The 22,173-nt window shown below is 45.6% G+C and overlaps 1 protein-coding gene across 1 annotated transcript in view; it reads left to right on the forward strand.

The window, feature by feature from the left end:
• Nucleotides 1-22,173, forward strand: part of GNPTAB (N-acetylglucosamine-1-phosphate transferase subunits alpha and beta) — a 106,359-nt gene that overhangs the window by 72,949 nt on the left and 11,237 nt on the right. The window contains exons 9-18 of the mRNA XM_075551098.1: nucleotides 334-513; nucleotides 716-886; nucleotides 3,342-3,465; nucleotides 7,036-7,239; nucleotides 8,245-9,335; nucleotides 10,477-10,676; nucleotides 11,463-11,682; nucleotides 13,124-13,237; nucleotides 16,586-16,671; nucleotides 16,929-17,027. Coding sequence (XP_075407213.1) covers nucleotides 334-513; nucleotides 716-886; nucleotides 3,342-3,465; nucleotides 7,036-7,239; nucleotides 8,245-9,335; nucleotides 10,477-10,676; nucleotides 11,463-11,682; nucleotides 13,124-13,237; nucleotides 16,586-16,671; nucleotides 16,929-17,027 — 2,489 coding nt within the window. The remainder of the gene's footprint in view (nucleotides 1-333; nucleotides 514-715; nucleotides 887-3,341; nucleotides 3,466-7,035; nucleotides 7,240-8,244; nucleotides 9,336-10,476; nucleotides 10,677-11,462; nucleotides 11,683-13,123; nucleotides 13,238-16,585; nucleotides 16,672-16,928; nucleotides 17,028-22,173) is intronic.

Genomic DNA, 22,173 nt, shown 5'->3' on the forward strand with positions numbered 1-22,173 from the left:
GTCTAAGAGCCTTTTCTACAGTGAACTCAAGACAGCTGTGTCTATGACTGCCCCTCCCGAACACGCACACACGTGTGGACTCCTTCCCATTCTTTGTCCAAGTAGGACTCAGTCCATAAACGTCTGCCCGAGCACAAGGTGAAGAATGTAATCATTATCGTGGCCTCTGAACTGTGCTTATAGAGATCATCGAGCTGATGTGTGGCCCACTGGTATACACTGTGCAGCAAAGCCCCCAAGGCCACTGCAAGTGGAGAGCACAGAGGGGAAGGAGGAAGAGGAGGAGATTTGGCCTAAGGAGTGTTTTACTTAATACCCGACTGCGTTTCTCAGTCGAAGCAGGATGAAGATGTGTCTGCCAGCCGCTTTGAAGATAACGAAGAGCTAAGATACTCCCTGCGATCTATCGAGAGGCATGCACCGTGGGTTCGGAATATTTTCATTGTTACAAATGGACAGATCCCATCGTGGATGAACCTGGATAATCCTCGAGTAACGATAGTAACACACCAGGTACACGACTTTATAAGTGTGGCAAGGCTGTGGTCACCTTTTCCGCTCTTGGATTGTGGTTCAGGGAGATCTTTCATCCATTTCCCCTGCCTTCCTCCCCTCCATGTCCTTTCTTTCATGCTTCCTTTCTCATTCCTTCCTTCCTTCGGAATGCAAACCAAAAGAATCTCACGTATCCGCTCTCTCGCTCTCTCGTTAAAAGGATGTGTTTCAGAATTTAAGCCACTTGCCCACCTTCAGCTCACCTGCCATTGAAAGCCACATTCATCGCATTGAAGGGCTGTCACAGAAATTTATCTACCTAAATGATGATGTCATGTTTGGGAAGGATGTCTGGCCAGATGATTTCTACAGCCACTCCAAAGGCCAGAAGGTAAGTAAGTACCTAAGAGGAAGGGCTGTCTAGTTTGGGAAGCATGTAGAAGTTATAGAAGGAAGCCAGTGTGTATTTTAAATCCTGTCTTCAGATTTCAGCAAATCAGTATGATTGTCCTGCTAAGCGAGTTAGCAGTTAGGAAATAAGGAAACAGCAGGAGGAGATTTGCTTCCTGACCCTCCCAGACCCCCAGAATCCAGCCTTCCCTGGCCCTCTCACTGTTCTGCTGCAACCACAGCAGAAGGCAGAGCACTGTGAGAAACAACGTCCCAGCCAAGTGGCTGCACCGGGGGAAGCAGTCTAGAGTTGTAAAGACATGGGTGACATTTCGTTTCCGACAGCCAGCCTTACTCTGGTTCTGTGTGAGAGCTGGCATGGAGAAGTGGCTAATGGCAGAGGGGCAGGGCACAGCTGGGCAGGCACCACTTCCTACTCCTTGATCTCTGAGTGCCTGCATTTGTTGATGGCCTGTTGTGGGGAAATGAGTCTTTCCCCCTACCCACCCCGTCCCCCAACCAGTGCCATACCCGAATAGCACAGTTGGAAAGATTTAGTGAGAAATTAGACATTTCTCACCATAAGCCTGTAAGTTACACAGCTCTTAACTGTAAGTGCTAACTAAGGAAGTGACACTGGGGCCATGGCTGACCTCTTCCAGCTACACAAAGGGGAAGGAGAGCCTGAACTCCACATCTGTTCAAGGTTGATTTCTGTGAGGCAAAGGTCAGACATGCCTCTTCCCTCCAATTTTCTTTCTCCTTTTTTGTAGTTAGTTCAAGGACTATTTGTTGGCCTTTAGGCGTGTTTTCCGGTTGAGTCTGACGGGGCGCCAAGCTGTGGCCCCAAAGTCTAATTTTGGTATTCCCCAGGGACTTAGTTGCTCTGTTCCCCTTGCTGTTCGGTTCCACGTCCTTAGTGTTTTGCCTCGGTCAGTGTCGTGGGATTAGATCGGGGGGAATTTCCACACTGTGTCTCCAGTGTTGTCCCCAGTAGGACTATGGATCAGTGAGAGATATCATGTCTCATAGTGGGGCAGGCCATATGGTCTTCTCTGTGGATTGGCTGCTCTGAGCAGGGATATTGTCTTTAAGGTTTGATGGGCCAGGATGTGCTCCACTCTCTCTTCCTCCCCCTTCATTTGCTCCTGTGTGCTCTGATCAGACATGTCCCTCTCTTGGAGCTGCAGATTCAGTGCTGTCCTCTGAAATAAATTCTCCTGGGGGGAGGGGCCAGTGTCCACGTAGTTAGGGTTGGGGCTGGCCCCTCACCCTCCAATTTTCCTTAGCATATTCTAACACCAACTGTCTCCCTGGGCTCAGTTAACTGTTTCAGTAGCCACACAGAACTCACAGACAATACTCAGGGTTATGGGGTTTATTAGGGAAGTTAACAGATTAACACAAATCAGGATCAGAGAACATTAAGTGTACGGCCCCTTTTCCATAGCGCAGAAAGGCATTCCAAGCAGGCAAAGCATGAAAAAGCATGTTGACTTTTAAGAGGCCAATACAGTTTTTAAAATTACTTTTCATTGAAAAGCTAGCCCCCGGATATCACTCATTTTGAGAACAGGGAAGTTTGTAATTCAGGATACTGTAATCCATTACCTAATCTTAAACGTGGAGATAAGGACATTGAAGTTTCACCTGCTGCTTTTCTCAACCTTAAGATAAAACTATTGTATACATAAAAAGCAGTGGCTTGTGTCATACTTTCCACCTGCTTCAACATGGTTTCACATGCATACTTTTGTATCAAGTCTGACATTTGAAATCTGTTTGCTTAACAATAGATTATAAGGCCATGTCAGAAACTAATCCACAGGTTGAGTCAGTTTTCTTCCAGGTGATCTTTGTTACACACACATGCGCGCGCGTGCACACACACACACACACACACACACACACACACACACACACACACACACACACCGCCTCCCCCCATGCCCTTAATTCTGCAAAGGGCTCATCTTAGAACAAAGGCTCAACTGAACACCATCTGCCTCATGCCATGGAGTTGACGCCCACTCGTTAGCGACCCTAGAGGACAGGGTAGAACTGCCCTGTGGGTTTCTGGGTCTGTAACTCTTTATAGTAGAGAGTATGGTCTTTCTCCTGTGGAGCGACGGGTTTCGAACTGCTGACTTACCAGTTAGCAGCCCAGCTCATCACCACTACACCACCAGGTGTTGCCCTTAAGGCTCTGATTCCAAAAAGGCCCCTTGCTTTGCTTGCTCAGATGGATACGAGTGATGAGAGGGGACGGTTTTAACCAGAAATCACTGGCGATGCAGCAGGACTTAGACCACAATATGGGAGGTGTTCAGCTTTTCCTAGGCGCTCAATGTGGTTTTTGGTTTGTTTGTTTTGCTTGTTTGTATTTGAAGGGACACATTAATTCCAGTGTAAAAAGTGTCAGCAATCATCTCCCAAGGCCTTTTGTCTTACCCTAGGTTTATTTGACCTGGCCTGTGCCAAACTGTGCCGAGGGCTGCCCTGGTTCCTGGATTAAAGATGGCTACTGTGACAAGGCTTGCAATAACTCGGCCTGTGATTGGGACGGCGGTGATTGCTCTGGTAAGGCTGCGTCGGGCTGTACAGAATGTCGTCATTTGTCGTCCTTCTTCATGCATTGAAACGATCAGTCATGGATTCATAGACTCTTTACGGGGTTGACATGTGGCCCAGGTAGTCCTATTGCCCCTTAATGAGGGAATTTTTTCCTAGCCTGGCCTTGCATTGAAAATGCTTCCTCAGATTATTTTTAAAATAATGAAAGTCAGCAAACCCCCCTGATTATGGACGCTCACGAGCAAGCCCTAGCTGATGGGTATAGAATTCGTACTGGTGGCTTCCAGCAGCACACTGCAAGGTTGGTGGGAGACTGAAGGGAACAGGAGGTGTGTGGGGGTGGGGGACTTAAACATCATTTCTGCCTAGCATTTCTTGTCCCCTTCTCACATGCTTCTATTTGGACTCACTGAAGAAAGTAACTTTTTAAAAAATTGTTTTATTAGGGCCTCATACAACTCATCACAATCCATACATGCATCAATTGTGAAAAGCACATTTGTACATTCATTGCCCTCATCATTCTCAAAACATTTGCTCTCCACTTAAACCCCTGGCATCAGCTCATTTTTCCCCTCCCTCCTCGCTCCCCACTTCCTCATAAACCCTAGATAATTTATCAATTATTATTTTGTCATATCTTGCCCTGTCCGATGTCTCCCTTCACTGACTTTTCTGTTGCCCATCCCCCAGGGAGGAGGTCACATGTAGATTCTTGTAATCTGTTCCTCCTTTCCAACCCACCCTTCCAGTACTGCCACCCACACCGCAACTATTTTTTTAATCATTTTATTTGGGGCTCATACAATTCTTATCACAATCCATACATATGTCCATTGTGTCCTGAAGGGATCATCTGCCCTGGATTCCCTGTGTTTCCAGTTCCTATCTGCACCAGTGTGCATCCTCTGGTCTAACCAGATTTGTAAGGTAGAATTGACATCATGATAGTGGGGGAGGAGGAAGCATTTAGGAACTAGAGGAAAGTTGTATTTTTCATTGTTGCTACATCACACCCTGAGTGGCTCGTCTCCTCCCCAAGACCTATCTGCCAGGGGATTTCTAATGGCCTACAAATGGACTTTGGGTCTCCACTCTACACTTAGCCCCTTCATTCACTATGGTAAAATTTTTTGTTCTGATGATATCTGATCCCTTTGACACCTTGTGATCGCACAGTCTGGTGTGCTTCTTCCATGTGGGCTTTGTTGCTTCTGAGCTAGATGACTGTTTGTTTACTTTCAAGCATTTAAGATCCCAGGTACTATATCTTTTGATAGCTGGGTACCATCAGCGTTCTTCGCCACATTTGCTTATGCACCCATTTGTCTTCAGCGATCTTATCATGGAGGTGAGCACACAATGATACGATTTTTTGCTTTTTGATGTCTGATAACTGATCCTTTCGGCACCTCATGATCACACAGGCTGGTGTGCTTCTTCTGTGTGGGCTTTGTTGCTTCTGGGCTAGATGGCTGCTTGTTTACCTTCAAGCCTTTAAGACCCCAGACACTATATCTTTTGATAGCCGAGCACCGTCAGCTTTCTTCACCACATTTGCTTGGTCACCCGCTTTGTTTTCAACGGTTGTGTTGGGAAGGTGAGCATCATAGAATGCTAATTTAATAGAAGAAAGTATTCTTGCATTGAGAGAGTACTTGAGTGGAGGCCTAATATCCTTCTGCTACCTTAGTACTAAACCTATAAATATGTGCACATAGATCTATTTCCCTATCCTCATACATAAATATATTTGCATATGTACATGTCTTTATCTAGACCTCTATAAATGCCCTTTGTCTCCTAGCTCTTTCCTCTATTTCTCTAGACCTTCCTCCTGTCCCTCTATCATGCGCAGTCCCCACCAGGGTTTCAGTAATTCCTCTTGGTTACATTACCCTTAATCATGCCCTACCAGGCCTCCCACACCCTCCTCATCACCAATTTGGATCACTTGTTGTTCCTTTGTCCCTGGGTTTGTTAACACCACTTCCTTTCCCCCCATCTCCCCCTCTCCCATATCCCCCCAGAACTGTCGGTCCTGTTGTTTTCTCCTCCATATTGTTCATCCAGCCTCTTATTTAGACCTGTGGAGATAATAACATGCACAAAAACAAGACAGAGCAAAACCAAGTAACAATATACAACAAAACACCAACAAACCAATGACAAAAAAAAAACACAACAAGAAAGAAAAGCTTGTAGTTAGTTCAAGGATCGTTTGTTGGTCTTTAGGAGTGTTTTCCAGTCCAGTCTGTTGGGGCACCATGCCCTGGCCCCAAAGTCCACCTTCGCCATTCCCTGGGGACCTCACCGCTCCATTCCCTTGCTGTTCTGTTGCACCCCCTTAGTGTTTTGCCTCGGTGTGGTAGATAGTAGCTTTTACATTTCTTTACTGCCCTTAAACTTAAGAAGTTATTTCCATGCACAGAAGCGATTGTTGATAGCCAAGTTGCTGACACCTAACAACCACAATAGCCATTGTTATTGTTGGTGCTAGGTGCCATCAAGTTGGTTCCAGCCCACAGCGCCTTATACACACCGGAACGAAACACTGCCCTGCCCTGTGCCTGACTCCACTGTTGCAGCCATGGTGGGCATCCATCTCCCTGAAGGCCTTCCTCTCCTTTGCTGCCTCTCCACTTTACCAAACGTGACGGCCTTCTCCATGAAATGGTCTCTCCTGACAGCTCGTCCAAAGTACGTCAGATGTAATCTCGCCATCCCTGCCTCAAAGGAGCACTTTGGCCTTACTTCTCCCAACTGACGGGTTTGTCCTTTTAGCAATCCATGGATAAGTAGCCCTTATGCACTTGAAATTCTTAGTCCTCTACAGAAGGGAAAGTGCCCTCACAGAGAGCATAACCCCCAGATCAGACGCGAGGACATGGCCTTGGCAAAGTGTGCCCTGTGGAAAGAATGAAGCTCCAGGCTGTGTGTCCATCAGCTCCGCCAGGTGCACATTTGAGAAATTCATTCAGTTGCAGGGAAAGGTTGCAGAAATTCAGGTGACTGGGTGTCATTTCAAGAATTCATTTCAGAACGGAGCACAGCAGCCAGGTCACAAGGGGGAACTAGAGCAGGTCAAGGCGGACACCTGTACCAGGCTAGGCATCTGGTGGCTCAGCAGTCATAGTCCTGTTTCCTCTCCCCCCACGCCTGTCTGCACCCACCGCCCTTGTGCAAATTGGAAACCTGTCCGGGCTCCCACAACTCCTCAGTGCCAAGGCCCAGTCACCTCTCCCCTTGGCTTTTGCAGGTTACTTTTTGTTGTAAGTGAAATCATCTACTGAAGAATAGGACAATCCTTTTCTAACTGCAAATTCACTTATCAACCCTGGTAACAGCATCAAGACATAAGAAACTGGTGGGAGTGGCGTGGAGCTGACACCAAGGGCTCAATAGAAAATAAGTGTCCAGAAAATAATGATGGCAACATATGTATAAATGTGCTTGCTACAATTGATGTATGGATCCTTACAAGAGCTGTAAGAGCCCTCCATAAAATGTTTTTTGAAAAAAAGACATAGTAAGAAACCCTCTGGCCCGACTTGGATGTTCTCCTTTTCTCTGCAGGAAACAACGCAGGCAGTCGCTATGTGCCAGGCGGAGGGGGCACTGGGAGTGTTGGGGTCGGGCAGCCCTGGCAGTTTGGTGGAGGGATAAGCAGCATCTCTTACTGTAACCAAGGGTGTGCGAATTCCTGGCTCGCCGACAAGTTCTGTGACCAAGCCTGCAATGTCTTGTCCTGTGGGTTTGATGCTGGAGACTGCGGACAAGGTATGCTCATTGCCAGCAGCTGCATTAAGGATAGCGGGTTAGGGACTGGTGGAGTGGAGTGGTTCTGGGTGGTGGCTATTATTTAGTCATTCTGTGTGTGCACCCGCCTGCGTTTCCTCATGCTGATCCCACAGCTTTCCCAAACAGAAATGTATTGTTCCACAGTCGAAGAGGCTACAAGTCTGAATTCAGGGCCTGGCCTCCTGGGGCAGATTCTTGGTCAGCTCTATGGAAAGGTCCAGAAGGTCCTTCTGTAGCCCTGGTGTGGTGGTCTTCAGTTCCTTGGCAGTCCATTCACCCCACCCCCTGCCCATTTGTGCTTGCTTGCTTGATTCTCTGATCTGTTCATTTTATAGCTCAGAAGTGATGAGGTTTTTGGATACACCCTACATCGCTGATAATCTCAATTACAGACCCAAGGAAGGCCTATTCCTAAACAGATGTAGGTGCTAGGATTCCGACTCATGTTCTGGAAGGGCACAATTTAATCCATCACAATGTCCTTCCCAGCCTTGCATCCAGACCAGGTGTAAGTTAAAAGCAAGAGAAAGCAGGTCTTTAGAAAAGAGCAGCCCGCGGCATGCTAGCGTTGCCTGTTGGGACTACCGCCAGATGTTTCGGAACAAGCACATTACCTGAGTTGAAAATAGACAGTGGGAGTTTAATTTGGAAACGACCAGAGGACAGCAGTGTGTTCAGAAGGAGGCTGGCTCTTGTTGAAGGCTTTGCAATGGAGGTCATTTGGACAGAAAATTATACGTTTTCAAATGGGTAAAAAAATGGAAGTTGACCCATTGGCACTTTGTATCAAGAACCATGTCCCTGTGGTGAGTCAGAAGGTCACGGGCACGACTGCCCCAGATAACAGCTATTCTATTACATGTCCTCATTTGTAAAGTCAGTATTAGAAAGTGAAACCTCAGGTTCGGGTCATTTTTCAAAGGAGGAAGAAACTTTGAAAAATGTTTTTAAAAAGAAACTCATGTTTGTATGTTTTTCTTCCAGATCATTTTCACGAATTATATAAAGTCACACTGCTTCCAAACCAGACTCACTACGTTCTTCCAAAGGGTGAGCACCTGCCGTACTTCAGCTTTGCCGAAATCGCCAAGAGAGCGCTCGAAGGGGCCTATGGTGACAATCCCATCATCCGGCACGCTTCGATTGCCAACAAGTGGAAGACCATCCACCTGATCATGAACAGTGGCATGAATGCCACCATCCTCCACTTCAACCTCACGCTGCAAAACAAAGATGGTGATGAGTTCAAGGTCCAGATAACAGTCGAGGCTGACACCAGAGAGGAGCCAAAGCTAAATTCTACTAACCCCAAGTCTGACAAAAACTTGGCCACCCCCATCACGCTTCTTCCACAATCGGAAGTCTCATTTGAAGATGTCCCAGTGGAAAAACGCTTCCCGAAGTTCAAGAGGCACAGTGGTAATGCCACAGACAGACTCCAAGAGGAAATGGAAATCCCCCTGGTCAATATTTCACTTCTTCCTAAAGAGGCCCAGGCAGGTCTCGATGACTTGCACTTGCAACTCAAGCGTGGTGACATCACATGGAAAGGCTACAACCTGTCCAAGTCTGCCTTGCTACGCTCATTTCTGATGATGCCGCAGCATGCCCAGAGGAAGATAAGTGAAGCTGAAGCAGCAGGTGAACGAAATGACCGTCTGGAAAAACGGACTCACAAAAACACCTCGGCAAACAACTCAGAAGCACCTGAAGGACTTCAGAGGTCTGCTTTCCCTGCAGCGATGACAAAGGTGAATGGACGGCCCCCGGGTCAGAATCCTGCCCAGGAACTGGAGACCAAAGCAGGTTTCAGATCAGAAACTCAGACCCAAAACGGAAGAGGCAGAGGTGCGTCTCATGGGAAGCTCGCCTCTCTGAGTGGTCCCCTGGAAAGCCAGGTGATCCAAGAAAATAAAGCCGCAGGGAAAGAAGAAGAGAACAGAACGGAAGACAGTGCGAGAGATCACCTACGTGTCCTTGAAGTGCTGCCTGGAAGAAAGCTGCAGCGTTTCACAGAAAGCCGCCCGGGCTTTTTGCCCTGGGAGAAAAAGAAATATTTCCAAGATCTTCTTGATGTAAGTTGCAGCCAGCCTGTTTCTCTCCCAGGAAAAAGCAGATTAGCTTGGGATTGGTGACACTGTCATAAGAGCAACTATCTATTTATGTGGGAGTCCCTGGGTGGTGTGGACAGTTAAACGTACTTGACTGCTCACCCAAAGGTTGGCTGTTTGAGTCCACCTGGAGGCTCCTCTGAAGAGGCTTAGGAAATGCAGTGTAGCACTGCTCTTAAGTCGGAAGTAGGCTGGCTGGCATTCCCATTGTAACGGTTTATTTCACAGCCTCAGTGTGAGTTAGGAGAGCCCGTCAGGGGCAGACTTTGAGTACCTGCTGTGGCATGGTAACTCGTCTTCTCTTGGCAAGCTGGTGTCTCTTGCGCCCTGAAACTACAGTATGCATACACGGACGTTGTTAAGTCCCAGGGATCCAGTCCTTAAGTGAAAGCTGAATAATCGAAGAGTCCACTTAAGAAACAGAAATATTTCCATACGGAAAATTTCATCTTCTGTAAAGTGTGTTCATATTCTTTGCCATTTAGTTTTACTTCTGGGTGGTTCTGGTAGGGTTCTTTGTATTTTATCATTAAACCCAATGTATCTCCAGTTCTTGTGTTCAAATCTCAAATGCTTTCTGCTGTGGTGTCTTTGGTAGAAATAGCTTGATCTCTCACATTTGTTTCTAGGCTCACACATTTTCAAATGCCACTTTGAAACCTTCAAAGAATACCCAATAAACAGCGCACTGCCAACACCCAGCCTTTGTTCTCAAGCTACTGTTGGTGAAAAAGACTTTCCCCCCAATCCATTTCCGTCCTGGTCTCTTAGGATGCTTAAAGTTAGCACTTCTTCCACTTGTCTCCCGTGGGCCTTTACTGACTAATCACTGCCACCATGTGTAGAGTGGTGGCTTTATCTCTCTTAACAAAGTACATCCTTGTCGGGTGCCATCGAGTCAATCTCGATTCACAGTGACCGCAGATGGCAGAGTAGAACTGCTTAAATGATTTCCTAGTCTGTACTGTCATGGGAGCAGATCACCCCGTCTGTCTTGGTGGGTTTGAACTGCCAGCAGCTGAGCGTTAACATTGTGCCACCGGGATCCTTAACCAAGTGCATGACTGAGGATGAAAGCGGTGTATACATGGAATTCTCCTTTCAGGAAGAAGAATCACTGAAGACCCAATTGGCCTACTTTACGGATAGCAAACACACAGGAAGACAACTGAAAGATACGTTCGCAGATTCCCTCCGCTATGTCAATAAAATTCTAAATAGCAAATTTGGATTCACTTCTCGGAAGGTCCCTGCCCACATGCCGCACATGATTGACCGGATTGTCATGCAAGAACTGCAAGATATGTGAGTCTTGCTTGTGACTGAGTTGCTTGCACTTTTCTAGAGCTAAGGAAACCTGAAAATTTCATCTCTGCTTTGTTAAATGTACGGTTGCAATATTTGCTGCCTGCATAACGGGAAGGGAAAATAAAACCCTGTCCCACACAGGGTATTGTAGGTGTCACGCACCCACAAGTCAGTCCCGACATATTGCGACCCCATGGGCAACAGAACACACAGCTCCCCAACCCTGTGTCATCCTCGTGATCATTGCTATCATGGAGCCCATGGGGGAAGTCCTTGCATGAGTCATCTTGTTGGTGGGGCTTCCTCTTACTGACTCTGCTGGTGGCACTGTGGGTTAGGCATTGGGCTGCTAACCTTAAAGACAGTGGTTCAAGCCCACTAGCCACTCTGAAGGAGAAAGATGAAGCCCCTCTGGAGATTTATAACATGGGAAACCCTGTGTAGGATAGCCATGAGTTGGAACCGACTGGATGACAATAGGCTTGGTTTGGGTCCACTTAGCTAAGCTTGAAGTCCTTCTGCAGGGACTGGCCCCTGCCGACCCTATGTCCAAAGTGCATGACGCTTTTGATAGTATGTCCACACAAGTGAAGGTTGACCACCCTCCCTTCTAAGGAGCATTCTGGCTGTACTTCTAAGACAGATAGGTTTGTTTTCCGGGCAGTCTGTGATGCAGTCAGTGCTCTTGGTCGGCACCGTAATTCAAAGGCACGGATTCTCACAAGCCTGAGGGACCACTTAGCTTTGAACCTACAGCGCTCACTCTGTCTTCTATTTGGGCAGGTTCCCTGAAGAATTTGACAAGACATCATTTCACAAAGTACGCCATTCTGAGGATATGCAGTTTGCCTTCTCTTATTTTTATTATCTCATGAGTGCAGTCCAGCCCCTGAATATCTCCCAAGTTTTTGACGAAGTGGATACAGACCAGTCAGGTATCTTGTCTGACAGAGAAATCCGAACACTGGCTACCAGAATCCACGACCTGCCTTTAAGTTTGCAGGTATTGTATATACGTATTTTTCTTTTCCTTAATCTTGTGACATCTGAAATGAAATTTCTTATTTGGACCGTTCTCTTTTCCCTCTGCTAATTTCAGTTCCATGTAAATGAAAATAATTCTTAGTATTGTGTTTGCTTGTTTATTTGTTTTTTACCATGATTAATTCAATGCCATAATTATAAACCAAATTTCAGGTTTGTGTTTTATGAAATTAACCTTTCAGAGTTTTCAATAGGCAGGGATATTCTGGTATTTGGAGAAGATCTAGCATACACTTATATATAAGTCGGTATGTAGTGGAAGGCCTCTTTCAGTGTGGTCAGCTGCCCAATGGAGTGCTGAGATGAAGAGAGCCCTCCGCCTGGAATGCCTTCGGACTGCCTTGTGTACAATGGTGTCTCAGAGCACTTTGAAAAAATCATGGAATATTTGTACTGTCTCATTCTGCTCTTTTGGGGGGATGTCTTAATGTTTAAGAGTCATATACTGCTTTATACAATTGATGTATGTATGGATTGTGATAAGAGTTGTATGAGCCCCTAATAAAATGATTTTTTTTAAAGTCATAGTCAAACTCTCTTTGAAGATAGTATTTAAACCAGTTTTGGAAACTTGTGTAATGTTTATTTTAAAGGCCATATCTGACCTCTTATGGCTTCCCTATTGCCACAAGACAGGGGTCACATATACCTCTATCATAGTTTTTATTTGTTTGTTTGACCTGTTCTGACACCAACTGTTTGTTTTCGCACGGCATTCTGCGACTGCATCATTCAGTAATTCATTGTAATGTCCACACAGAACTCAGGCGAAAGTCATGATTATGGGAGTTTGTTAAAGAAGGGACAGGTTACTACACGTCAGGATCAACAGACAGGAGACAGTCATTGGTCTATATCAGTGCTTCAGCCAGCTTTAGCCTTTCAGCCCTGTAGTCCCTTGACCTCTGCCTCTGTGGGCTGAAGAATCCTACCTATCACTGCAGCATAGTTCCATGGTCTCCATGCTTCCTCTCTGTTCCATCTCATGGTCTCCGGCCTCTGCCTGGTTCCTTTACCATGTCCCACAGTCTCTTTGCCCGCAGCCCCTGGTGCCTCTGGTCTGGGCAGCCCCAGTTCCAGGGATCCTGGATTGTTCTCTGCTTCCAAGATAGCTTTTATACATAGCGGACTGACCTTGAGGTGTGGCTTTTGTCTTCCATGAGATCATGCCCACAGGGAAACGAAGGGTGCGATTTGGTTTATATCCTCGGTTAGAGACTTAATAGCCCCTTAATCCTGTGATAACACAGCAGAGAACTCCCAAGTGGGGTCATAGCCTAAGGCACAGATCAAGTCCAGAATTATAATACAGCACATGGGGGATTTATGACTAGAGGGCCATATTAATGGACTACATCTCAGGCCACAATCATTACTTATTCTCTTATTTTGTATTTTAGGATTTGACAGGCCTGGAACACATGTTAATAAATTGCTCGAAAATGCTTCCTGCCAATATCACTCAGCTAAACAACATTCCACCAACTCAGGAAGAGTACTATGATCCCAATCTGGTAAGTGGCATGAGTTAGCTTTTTGGATAACATTGTATTAGGTGTACAATAACTTGCTGCTCTTGTGTGCTATCAACGAATTCCAACTCAAGGAGCTCTGGTAGTGGGCTACTCACTGGACTGCTAGCCGCAAGGTCAGCAGTTTGATGCCAGCAGCTGCTCTCACCATGGGAGAAAGACTTTCTGCTCCTGTCAAGCTTTATCGCCTTGGAAACACCCTGTGGCAGGGTGGTTGGTTTATTGTAGTGCCCCGGGTGACAGTAACTGCCCATAGGGCTTCCTTGGCTATAACCTTCACAGGCGGGCCACCGGGTCTTTGCTCCACAGAGCCATTGGGGGGGTTAGAATCTCCCAACATTTCGGTTAGCAACCCAGTGCTTCATCTTTCATCCCACCAGGGGATCTTTGGTGTAACAGCTTATAGATTCTTCTTTATACCTTTTTAGAAAAGACAGGCAAGTTTTTTACTTATGTCTGGTGGAAAGTAGTAGCATAGATTATCCTGAATCACATTTATCTTGCTTGGGAATATTGCTTGTCTCTCCTAATGGATAGCTCCGCTAATATTCAGATAGTTGTTTGTTTGTATTCCATAAGTAGGTATCCTGTTCACTGATAACAGACGACAACCCCAAAGTGATATAAACAGCCTGGGAGAGTCATCCTAGGGCTAAGCATTAACCAAGGAAATAAATAGGCATCAGATGAAATCCTATCTTTTCTTTGTTTTGTTGCCTGGATTTTCTTGATGTGTCCAGAAGGGGCCAGTGGATAATTTGCTGTCGGCAGCACAGGGAGCCCTAGTGACAGAATGATTAAATGCTTGGCTGCTAGCCAGAAAGGTCCAAGTTGCAAACTCATCAGCCACTTGGCAATCTGCTCCTGTAAAGGTTCCAGCCTCACCCCCACCGCCTGGTTCTCCTCTGTCTGGTAGGGTGGCTGTGGGGCTGAATTGACTCACAGACACACAGCAGCATTGGGCTGCCACCTGGCTGAAATGATTCGAAAGCTGTTCATCCTGAGATGCACCCCAATTTCAGAATAGTTAAAGTGTAAAAACCTTGAATATTAGAATTGCTGAAACAAGGGTATGATATAGTCATTTACATGATGCTTCAGTTAATTTTTATTGAGATACAGAAAAATATTTACAAAATAAATTTAGGGTGGTAAAAATGGGATTTCATTCCGTAGATCTGGTATGATCTGAATATAGACAATCCCCAAACATACATAAAAGGGAAGAGCCATGCTAAGTTAAATGGAGGGTAAATGTTGAATCGCGTTTTTCTTAGACTGCCATTTGGGGTGCACTCTGAGATGGGTAGCAGCACTTGTAAAATCAATACCGATTGCTGTGAATCAGTAGGTCTGGGAGTAAGACGAGGACAGGGTTGTTGGTTCAGGGTCATTGTCACTTAGAGCTAATCCTGTGATAGCAGAAGAGCAGCTCAGTCGTGGCCTCGGTGGTTTCTTCCAGGTCTCTGGCGTAGTCCAGTGACATTAAGATACTTTGTTTATGAAAAATATTTGTAAACTCCAGAGTACTACATAAATCTTAATCCTCCTTTATCAGTATGTTTGTAATGCATAGAAAGGTACATGTAATCACAGTAAGTGTTTTTCCCTTCCTGCAGAGAACAGAATCAAAGTGTTGTTTTTTTTTTAATATGATCATCAGGTGAAATAGGCTGAAGAACCTTTAATTATAAGACTTTTTAAACTGATAACTTCTGTTTCCCACAAATCTGAAGTTAACAGAATAATATAATCCATCAGCTGTAAGTCATGCATACGTAGATGATCTGGTTTAGATATCTTCACCCCCACTCCTCCAAAGTGGACATATTTGTCCAGAAAACCCATTTCTCTTTGTTGTCAGGGACCTGAGCGCGTTCTACCTCCTTCAGGGGGAAGTGGCCTTGGTGAGCTCTAGGCTGCCATGACCTGCCTTTTCAACCGTCTTCCTGGCGCCGAAGCCCCACGGTTGCCGAAGACCGAGGAGGGAGAAAGGAAAAAGGACGTGGGGCTCCCCTCAGCCTTTGTTCCTAATCAGCGGTCTTTACTTTCTTCTGCAAAGCATAGCAGTTATGCCGAAGGTTGCCTAAGGCCTCAAGGTCCAGTGAGCCATTCTTGGCAGACCATTTGCAGCTCTCTCTCAGACGTCCTTGCACACATCCCTGATTGTACCACCTGTCTCTCCTCCTCTGCTTCCTTCCTTTCTTTCGCAGGAGTCACATTCATACTCGGACACTGCAATTAGCAGGCTCCCACCTTACACAGAACTTGCAAATGTGTGTTCTTTTCTGAGGAAAGGTGATGTCCATGTATAAAAGGCATCCATCTTGCTTTGTTAAACACGTGAAAGATTACTGAGAGCTTTTCATTGCCCATCTCCACACAGCAGAGTATTTTAGCATTTTCCAGATTTCTGGAATGAGATTAGAATTAGCCATTGTCCTTGAGAGCTGAGAAACTGCTTTGCTATCAGTTAAACGTTGGTGTCTGAAGCTCATGCTATAAACTCTGAAGCAAAGCTGTTAATTGCACAGCTATCAATTACGCCGGCATCATTAGTTAACATTGCTTAAGTGAGCCCTTAGCGTAGCCAAGCTGTTGGTTTTGTTGTAATTAACGGTTGCATATAGAGTAAAGAACGAATTTCCAAATGATATTGTAAGAACCACAAGCTAGTTCATGGGTATAACGTAGGCCATTTCATTATCCCTTGTGTTGAAAATGTATTTCCGGAGATTATAAGAGTGACTCTTCAAGACTGTTTTTAACGTATAATGTGGGGTGACCTGTTGTTGGAGTCCGTGGTTGGTACAAACAGTTTGAGTTTAACTATTAGCCGAAAGGTTGAACACAATGTTTTACACTTTATCCTGGATTAACGGCTATAGCACAAAAGTTTTTAATTGCCAGGGGATAGTAGGCCAAAAACGTTTGGGAACCCGGAGGGTGGTGGCCCAAATCCATTTCAGTGACCCTTTGAAAGAACGGTCTGATGGTTAGCTTCCATAAAGATTATAGCTAAGAAAACCCCATGGAGCAGTTCTCCTCTGTAACTCATGGGATCCCCATGAACTGGAATTGGGGGGGATGTGTGATTAAAAGAAAATCTATTTACTAAACTAGGTGGTCTGCTTGTGCACTGTATTAGGCCAGCCGATTTTATACTTTTAGAAATACTGCCTTAAAGTACCATTTATCTTGATTACTGAGTGTTTTTTTTGTTGTTTGTTCTTTCTGTGCTCCCTTAAATTTTGTACCTGAGGTGAGTGACCTCACTTCACTTAGTCCTGACTCTGATATAACATCTGGTCAACTTGAATTTTCTCACAGCCTCCGGTCACTAAGAATCTCTTTATCAACTGCAAACCAGTGACTGATAAAATCCACACAGCATATAAGGACAAAAACAAATACAGGTAAGTAGTATATACTTATTCTCTTGTTCACGTCCATCATAATTACAGGGTTCTGGCATTTTCAGAGTTTTACAATACTCTATTAAGATCTCCTTTAAAAATTACATAAGATAGTTTTCATGGCCAGCATGGAAATGCCAAAGTAACTCGGTGTCAAGTCTACTGGAGATTTTAAAAGTTGTTTTCTTCTCCATTGAATGTTTTGTTTGTTTATCTCCATATAAACATTCACTCTTTCAACCTATTTTGATGACTAGGTTTGAAATCATGGGAGACGAGGAGATTGCATTTAAAATGATCCGTACCAATGTCTCTCATGTGGTTGGCCAGTTGGATGACATAAGGAAAAATCCCAGGTACTCGTTGCTTTTGCTTGTTTGTTTTTTAATTATGTTTAATTTTCCAAGTAAGCATCGATGAAGGGCAGCAGAACCAGACAGCAGAGAGAGATCCTTGTTCTGTTCGGAGCAGGTGGGAAAGCCTAACGGTGGAGGATATGTGAGAGCTGGACTTGACCAAGCGTTCAGTGTCTGGGGGAGGGAGGGAATCCTGTGTGCAGAAATGAGCTCAGTCCTGGCTTTCAGTTCTTTCTGGCGTATACACACAGGAGTGGAAGTGCTGGGGCTTCTGGTAGATCTGTGTTGTGCATTGTGGGGAACTGCCAAAATATCTTTGGAGAACTGCCAAACTATCTTTGGAGGTCTTTGCAATACTTAGCTGTTCTCTCCATTCTGTCATGGTTGATGGATTGGTAGCTGTGCATGTGGGACTTGATGATATTCCATTGTGCCCTGTACTTTGTGTCTTTGTGCCGATTTGGAAAGTCGTTGGGATGAGAGAATCTGTGGACATGTTCATGGCCATGGAAGGACATGGTGAGGTGGCTTCACCAGCAGTGTCAGCCAGGCCTGGCCACCTCTGTGTACTTGAAGTGGTTTGGCCATGTTTCGTTCTTTTCTTGTGGATAACCTTTAAGGACGAGGCTCACCCATTAACAAAGGGCCTGGGGCTAGGCTTTGCTCTCTTGTGCCTTCAGCTCTCCTGCCCTGAGGTTCTCTTTGACTAGTTAGGGGCTACTGCTGAGATTGGGGTGGGGGGTGTTGCCTGCTCTGAGTCAGATCAGAAGCAGAAAAATTCTGAACAAAATGGAAATTCTCTTAGCAAGGAAGGAGGAGGGAGGGCAACAATTCCTCCGCAGTGTCAGAACTAACTGTCCTTGGTCCCCACCTACCCTTTCGCTCATTCATAGAATTTGAATGAAATGTTCCTCCAACTTAGTAGGGGCGAAATAGTACAGTAAGCCTGTAACTCAAGTTTTCTAAATGTCACCATTTTGTCATATTATTTTCCTGTCTCTATCTAAGTGCATGCCCCTCCTTGTACTACTTAAAAGTCGTATTTCCTGAGCCCTTTGAAAAGCTGTAGATATTCCCTGACTTCCTCGTTTATTATTTTAGCACAAGTGGTCCAAAACAGAGACAATCTGCTTTAAAACAGAAGACCATTGCCACACATTTTTTAACATTTGATTAGATAATACCATGTAGTGTACAGTCTCTCTAATGTCCAAGTCGGTCTTGGAAGATGCATAGCCAGAATGCTCCTGAGAAGTGAGGATAGCAAGAATTCATCTCACATGCCTTGGACATGTCAGGAGAGACCAGTCCCTGGAAAAGAGGACACCATGGTTGTTAAAGTAGAAGGGCAACAACAAAGAGGGAGACCCTGGACAACCTACATTGGCAAAGTGGCTGCAGAATTGGGCTCAGGCATAGGGACAGTGTGAGGCTGGCGCAGGACTGGGCGCGGTTTCATTCTTGTGTACACAGGGCTGGTGTGGGTCAGAACCGACAGACTCTACAGTACCTATGATGGATAGCAGCAGCAACAATATACAATCTAAGAGGAGCCCAGTGGTCATATATTAGTTCTATGTTTTCTCTTCTGAGGAGCCACCAGACTTGGCTGTTAACAGAAAGGCTGATAGTTCGAACCAATTAAAAGCCTGACCATTCAAACCCGCCAGCAGCTCCCGGGAGTGATTTCGTCTGGCGGAAACTGCAGGCGAGACAGCCCTGTGGAGCAGTTCTGTTCTGTCTCATGGGGTCGCTATGATTGGAATTGATTTGATGGCACCCAACAAAAATAACAGGACGCAGTTTGTTACATTATTTTCCCAGTTGCCCTCAAGTGCTCTTTATACTGTGTGCTTGTTTTTCATCCAGGAGAGATTCAGGGCTCATGTCCTACGCTCAGTGGTCTTACTTCATTGATATCCCTTCATTTCAAGTCGCCCCAAGTTCAGAAAAGAGAAAAGTGAACTTTCATAAACTCAGTGTGTATCTCTAAAAAAGTCTTTTTTATTGTGATTTAGGTGAAATGTACATAGCAGATTGTCAGGTTTACATTCAGCAACTTACACACGTTTTGTTTCAGCTCATTCATTTCAGTCTTCTTGATGTATTCTTGCTTATCCCACTGCCTCCCAATGTTTCCTCTTTCCATTCTGTCTTTCTTTCATAACCCTCTGTCCCTCTTAGAGGGCTGGTTATCCCAACATGGGGATGAGTTCAGGGCCAGGCCTTAGAGTGACTAAGGGTCTTCTTGTAATAGGTCCCTCCAGTCTCTAGCCGACCAATAAACTCGGTCTCATAAGCTTTCAAGGACTGTTCAATGTTTTTCTCTCATTCTATCTAGGAGCTTCTCATGCATTGGTTCTCAACCTGTGGGTCGCGGCCCCTGGGGGGGGGGTCAAACGACCCTTTCACAGGGGTCGTCCGGTTCATAACAGTAGCAAAATTGGAGTTATGGTGTAGCAACGCAAACAATTTTATGGTTGGGGGGGTCACCACAACATGAGGAACTGTATGAAAGGGACATGGCAATATTAAATAGTCGTGGCATTAGGAAGGTTTGAGAACCACTGTTCTTTTTTTAAAAAAACATTTTATTAGGGGCTCATATGACTCTTATCACAATCCATACATACATCAATTGTGTAAAGCACATCTGTACATTCTTTGCCCTCATCATTTTCAAAGCATTTGCTCTCCACTTAAGCCCTTTGTATCAGGTCCTCTTTTTTCCCCATTCCTCCCTGCTCCCCCTTACCTCATAAGCCCGTGATAATTTATAAATTATTATTTTGTCATATCTTGTCCTGTCCAACGTCTTCCTTCACTCCCTTTTCTGTTGTCCGTCCCCCAGGGAGGAGGTCACATGTAAATCCTTGTAATCGGTTCCCCCTTTGCAACCCACTCACCCTCTACCCTCCCAGTATCTCCCCTCACACCCCTGGTCCTGAAGGTATCATCCGCCCTGGATTCCCTGTGCCTCCAGCTCCTATCTGCACCAGTGTACATCCTCTGCTCTATCCAGACTTGCAAGGTAGTACGGATCATGATAGTTGGGGTGGGGAGGAAGCATTTAGGAACTGGAGGAAAGCTGTATTCTTCATCGTTGCTACATCGCACCCTGACTGACTCATCTCCCTTAGACCCCTCTGCAAGGGGATCTCCAGTGGCCAACAATGGGCTTTGAGTCTCCACTCTGCACTTCCCCCTTCATTCACTCTGGTAAGATTTTTTTTGTTCTGATGATGCCTTTATACCTGATCCCTTCGACACCTCGAGATCGCACAGGCTGGTGTGTTTCTTCCATGTGGACGTTGTTGCTTCTGAGCTAGATGGCCACTTGTTTACCTTCAGTCCTTTAAGACCCCAGACACTATAACTTTTGATAGCCGGGCACCATCAGCTTTCTTCGCCACATTTGCTTATGGCACCCATTTGTCTTCAGCGATCCAATGAAATGTTTTTTTGTTCTTTGATGCCTGATAACTGATCCCTTTGGAACCATGTGATCACACAGGCTGGTGTGTTCTTCCATGTGGGCTTTGTTGCTTCTGAGCTAGATGGCCGCTTGTTTACCTTCAAGCCTTTAAGACCCCAATCGCTGTATCTTTTGATAGGCCAGCACCATCAGCTTTCTTCACCACATTTGCTTGTTCACCCACTTTGTCTTCAGCAGTTATATCGGGAGGGTGAGCATCACAGAATGCCAATTTAATAGAAGAAAGTTTTCTTGCATTGAGGGAGCTCTCGAGTGGAGGCCCAATGTCCCTCTGCCACCTTAATACTAAACCTATAAATATAAGCACATAGATCTATTTCCCCAACTTCATATATATATTTGCATAGGTACATGTCTTTGTCTAGACCTCTATAAATGCCCTTTGCCTCCCAGCTCTTTCCTCTATTTCCCTTGACCTTCCTCCTGTCCCACTATCATGCTCCATCCCCACCTGGGTTTCAGCTATACCTCTTCTTTACATTACCCTTGATCATGCCCTACCAGGCCTGCCACATCCACCTCACCACCAATTTGGATCACTTGTTGTTTCCTTGTCCCTGGGTTTGTTAACACCACTTCCTTTCCCCCCACCTCACCCTATCCCATGTCCCCCAAGAACTGTCAGTCCTGCTGTTTTTCCTCCAGAGTGTTCATCCAGCCTATCTTATTTAGACAGACCTGCAGAGATAATAACACACACAAAAACAAGACAGAGCAAAACCAAGCAACAATATACAAGAAAACAACAACAAACCACTGACAAAGAACAAAACAAAACACAAAAAGAAAGAAAAGCTTGTAGTTAGTTCAAGGATCTTTTGTTGGCCTTTAGGAGTGTTTTCCAGTCCAGTCTGTTGGGGCACCACACCCTGGCCCCAAAGTCCACTTTCAGCATTCCCTGGGGATCTTGCCACTCCATTCCCTTGCTGTTCTGCTGGACTACCCCAGTGCTTTGCCTCAGTGTGGTGGGATCAGGTCAGGTGCAATTCCCACACTGTGTCTCTGGTGCTGTCCCCTGCAGGGCCATGGGTTAGTGAGGGACGTCATGTCTCGTAGTGGGGCCAGCCATGTGGTCCTCTCTGTAGACTGGCGCTCTAATTGGGGTCATCGTCCTCAGGGCCTGGTGGGCCAGGATGTGCTCCACTCTCTCCTACTCCCCCTTCATCTGCTCCCATGTGCTCCGATCAGATATGCCCCTCTCCCGGAGATGCAGATTCAATGCCTTTCTTTGAAATAAATTCTTCTGGGAGGAGAGGCAGGCGTCCACTTAGTGTTTTGGTACTGGGGCAGCCTCCCAGACCTCTCCACTGGTTCTCTACTCCATGCCGGAATGTTGCATTCACACCTTTAGGCACTGGGTTGAAGTCTGGTCCCTCCTTCCCTGTGGAGACATAAACAGTACCCTCTCCCCTTGCGTTGGGAGAACCACTGTTCTAATGTGATCCTTCTCAAAGTAATGGTAGCCAGGCACTATGTAATTTTTCTGGTCTCAAGGTTGTGGAAACTAGTATTTGCACAGGCCGTCAGCCCACTAGACTATTTCCACGTGTCTTTCAGTTTTAATCACTTTTCTTTCTTCTAGATGGGGAGAGACCAAAATTTGCATCTTAGATGGCTGCTCATGAGCTTTTAAGATCCTTGTTATTACTC

The sequence above is a fragment of the Tenrec ecaudatus genome, chromosome 6 (assembly GCF_050624435.1).
Source record: "Tenrec ecaudatus isolate mTenEca1 chromosome 6, mTenEca1.hap1, whole genome shotgun sequence".
Lineage (NCBI taxonomy): Eukaryota > Metazoa > Chordata > Mammalia > Afrosoricida > Tenrecidae > Tenrec > Tenrec ecaudatus.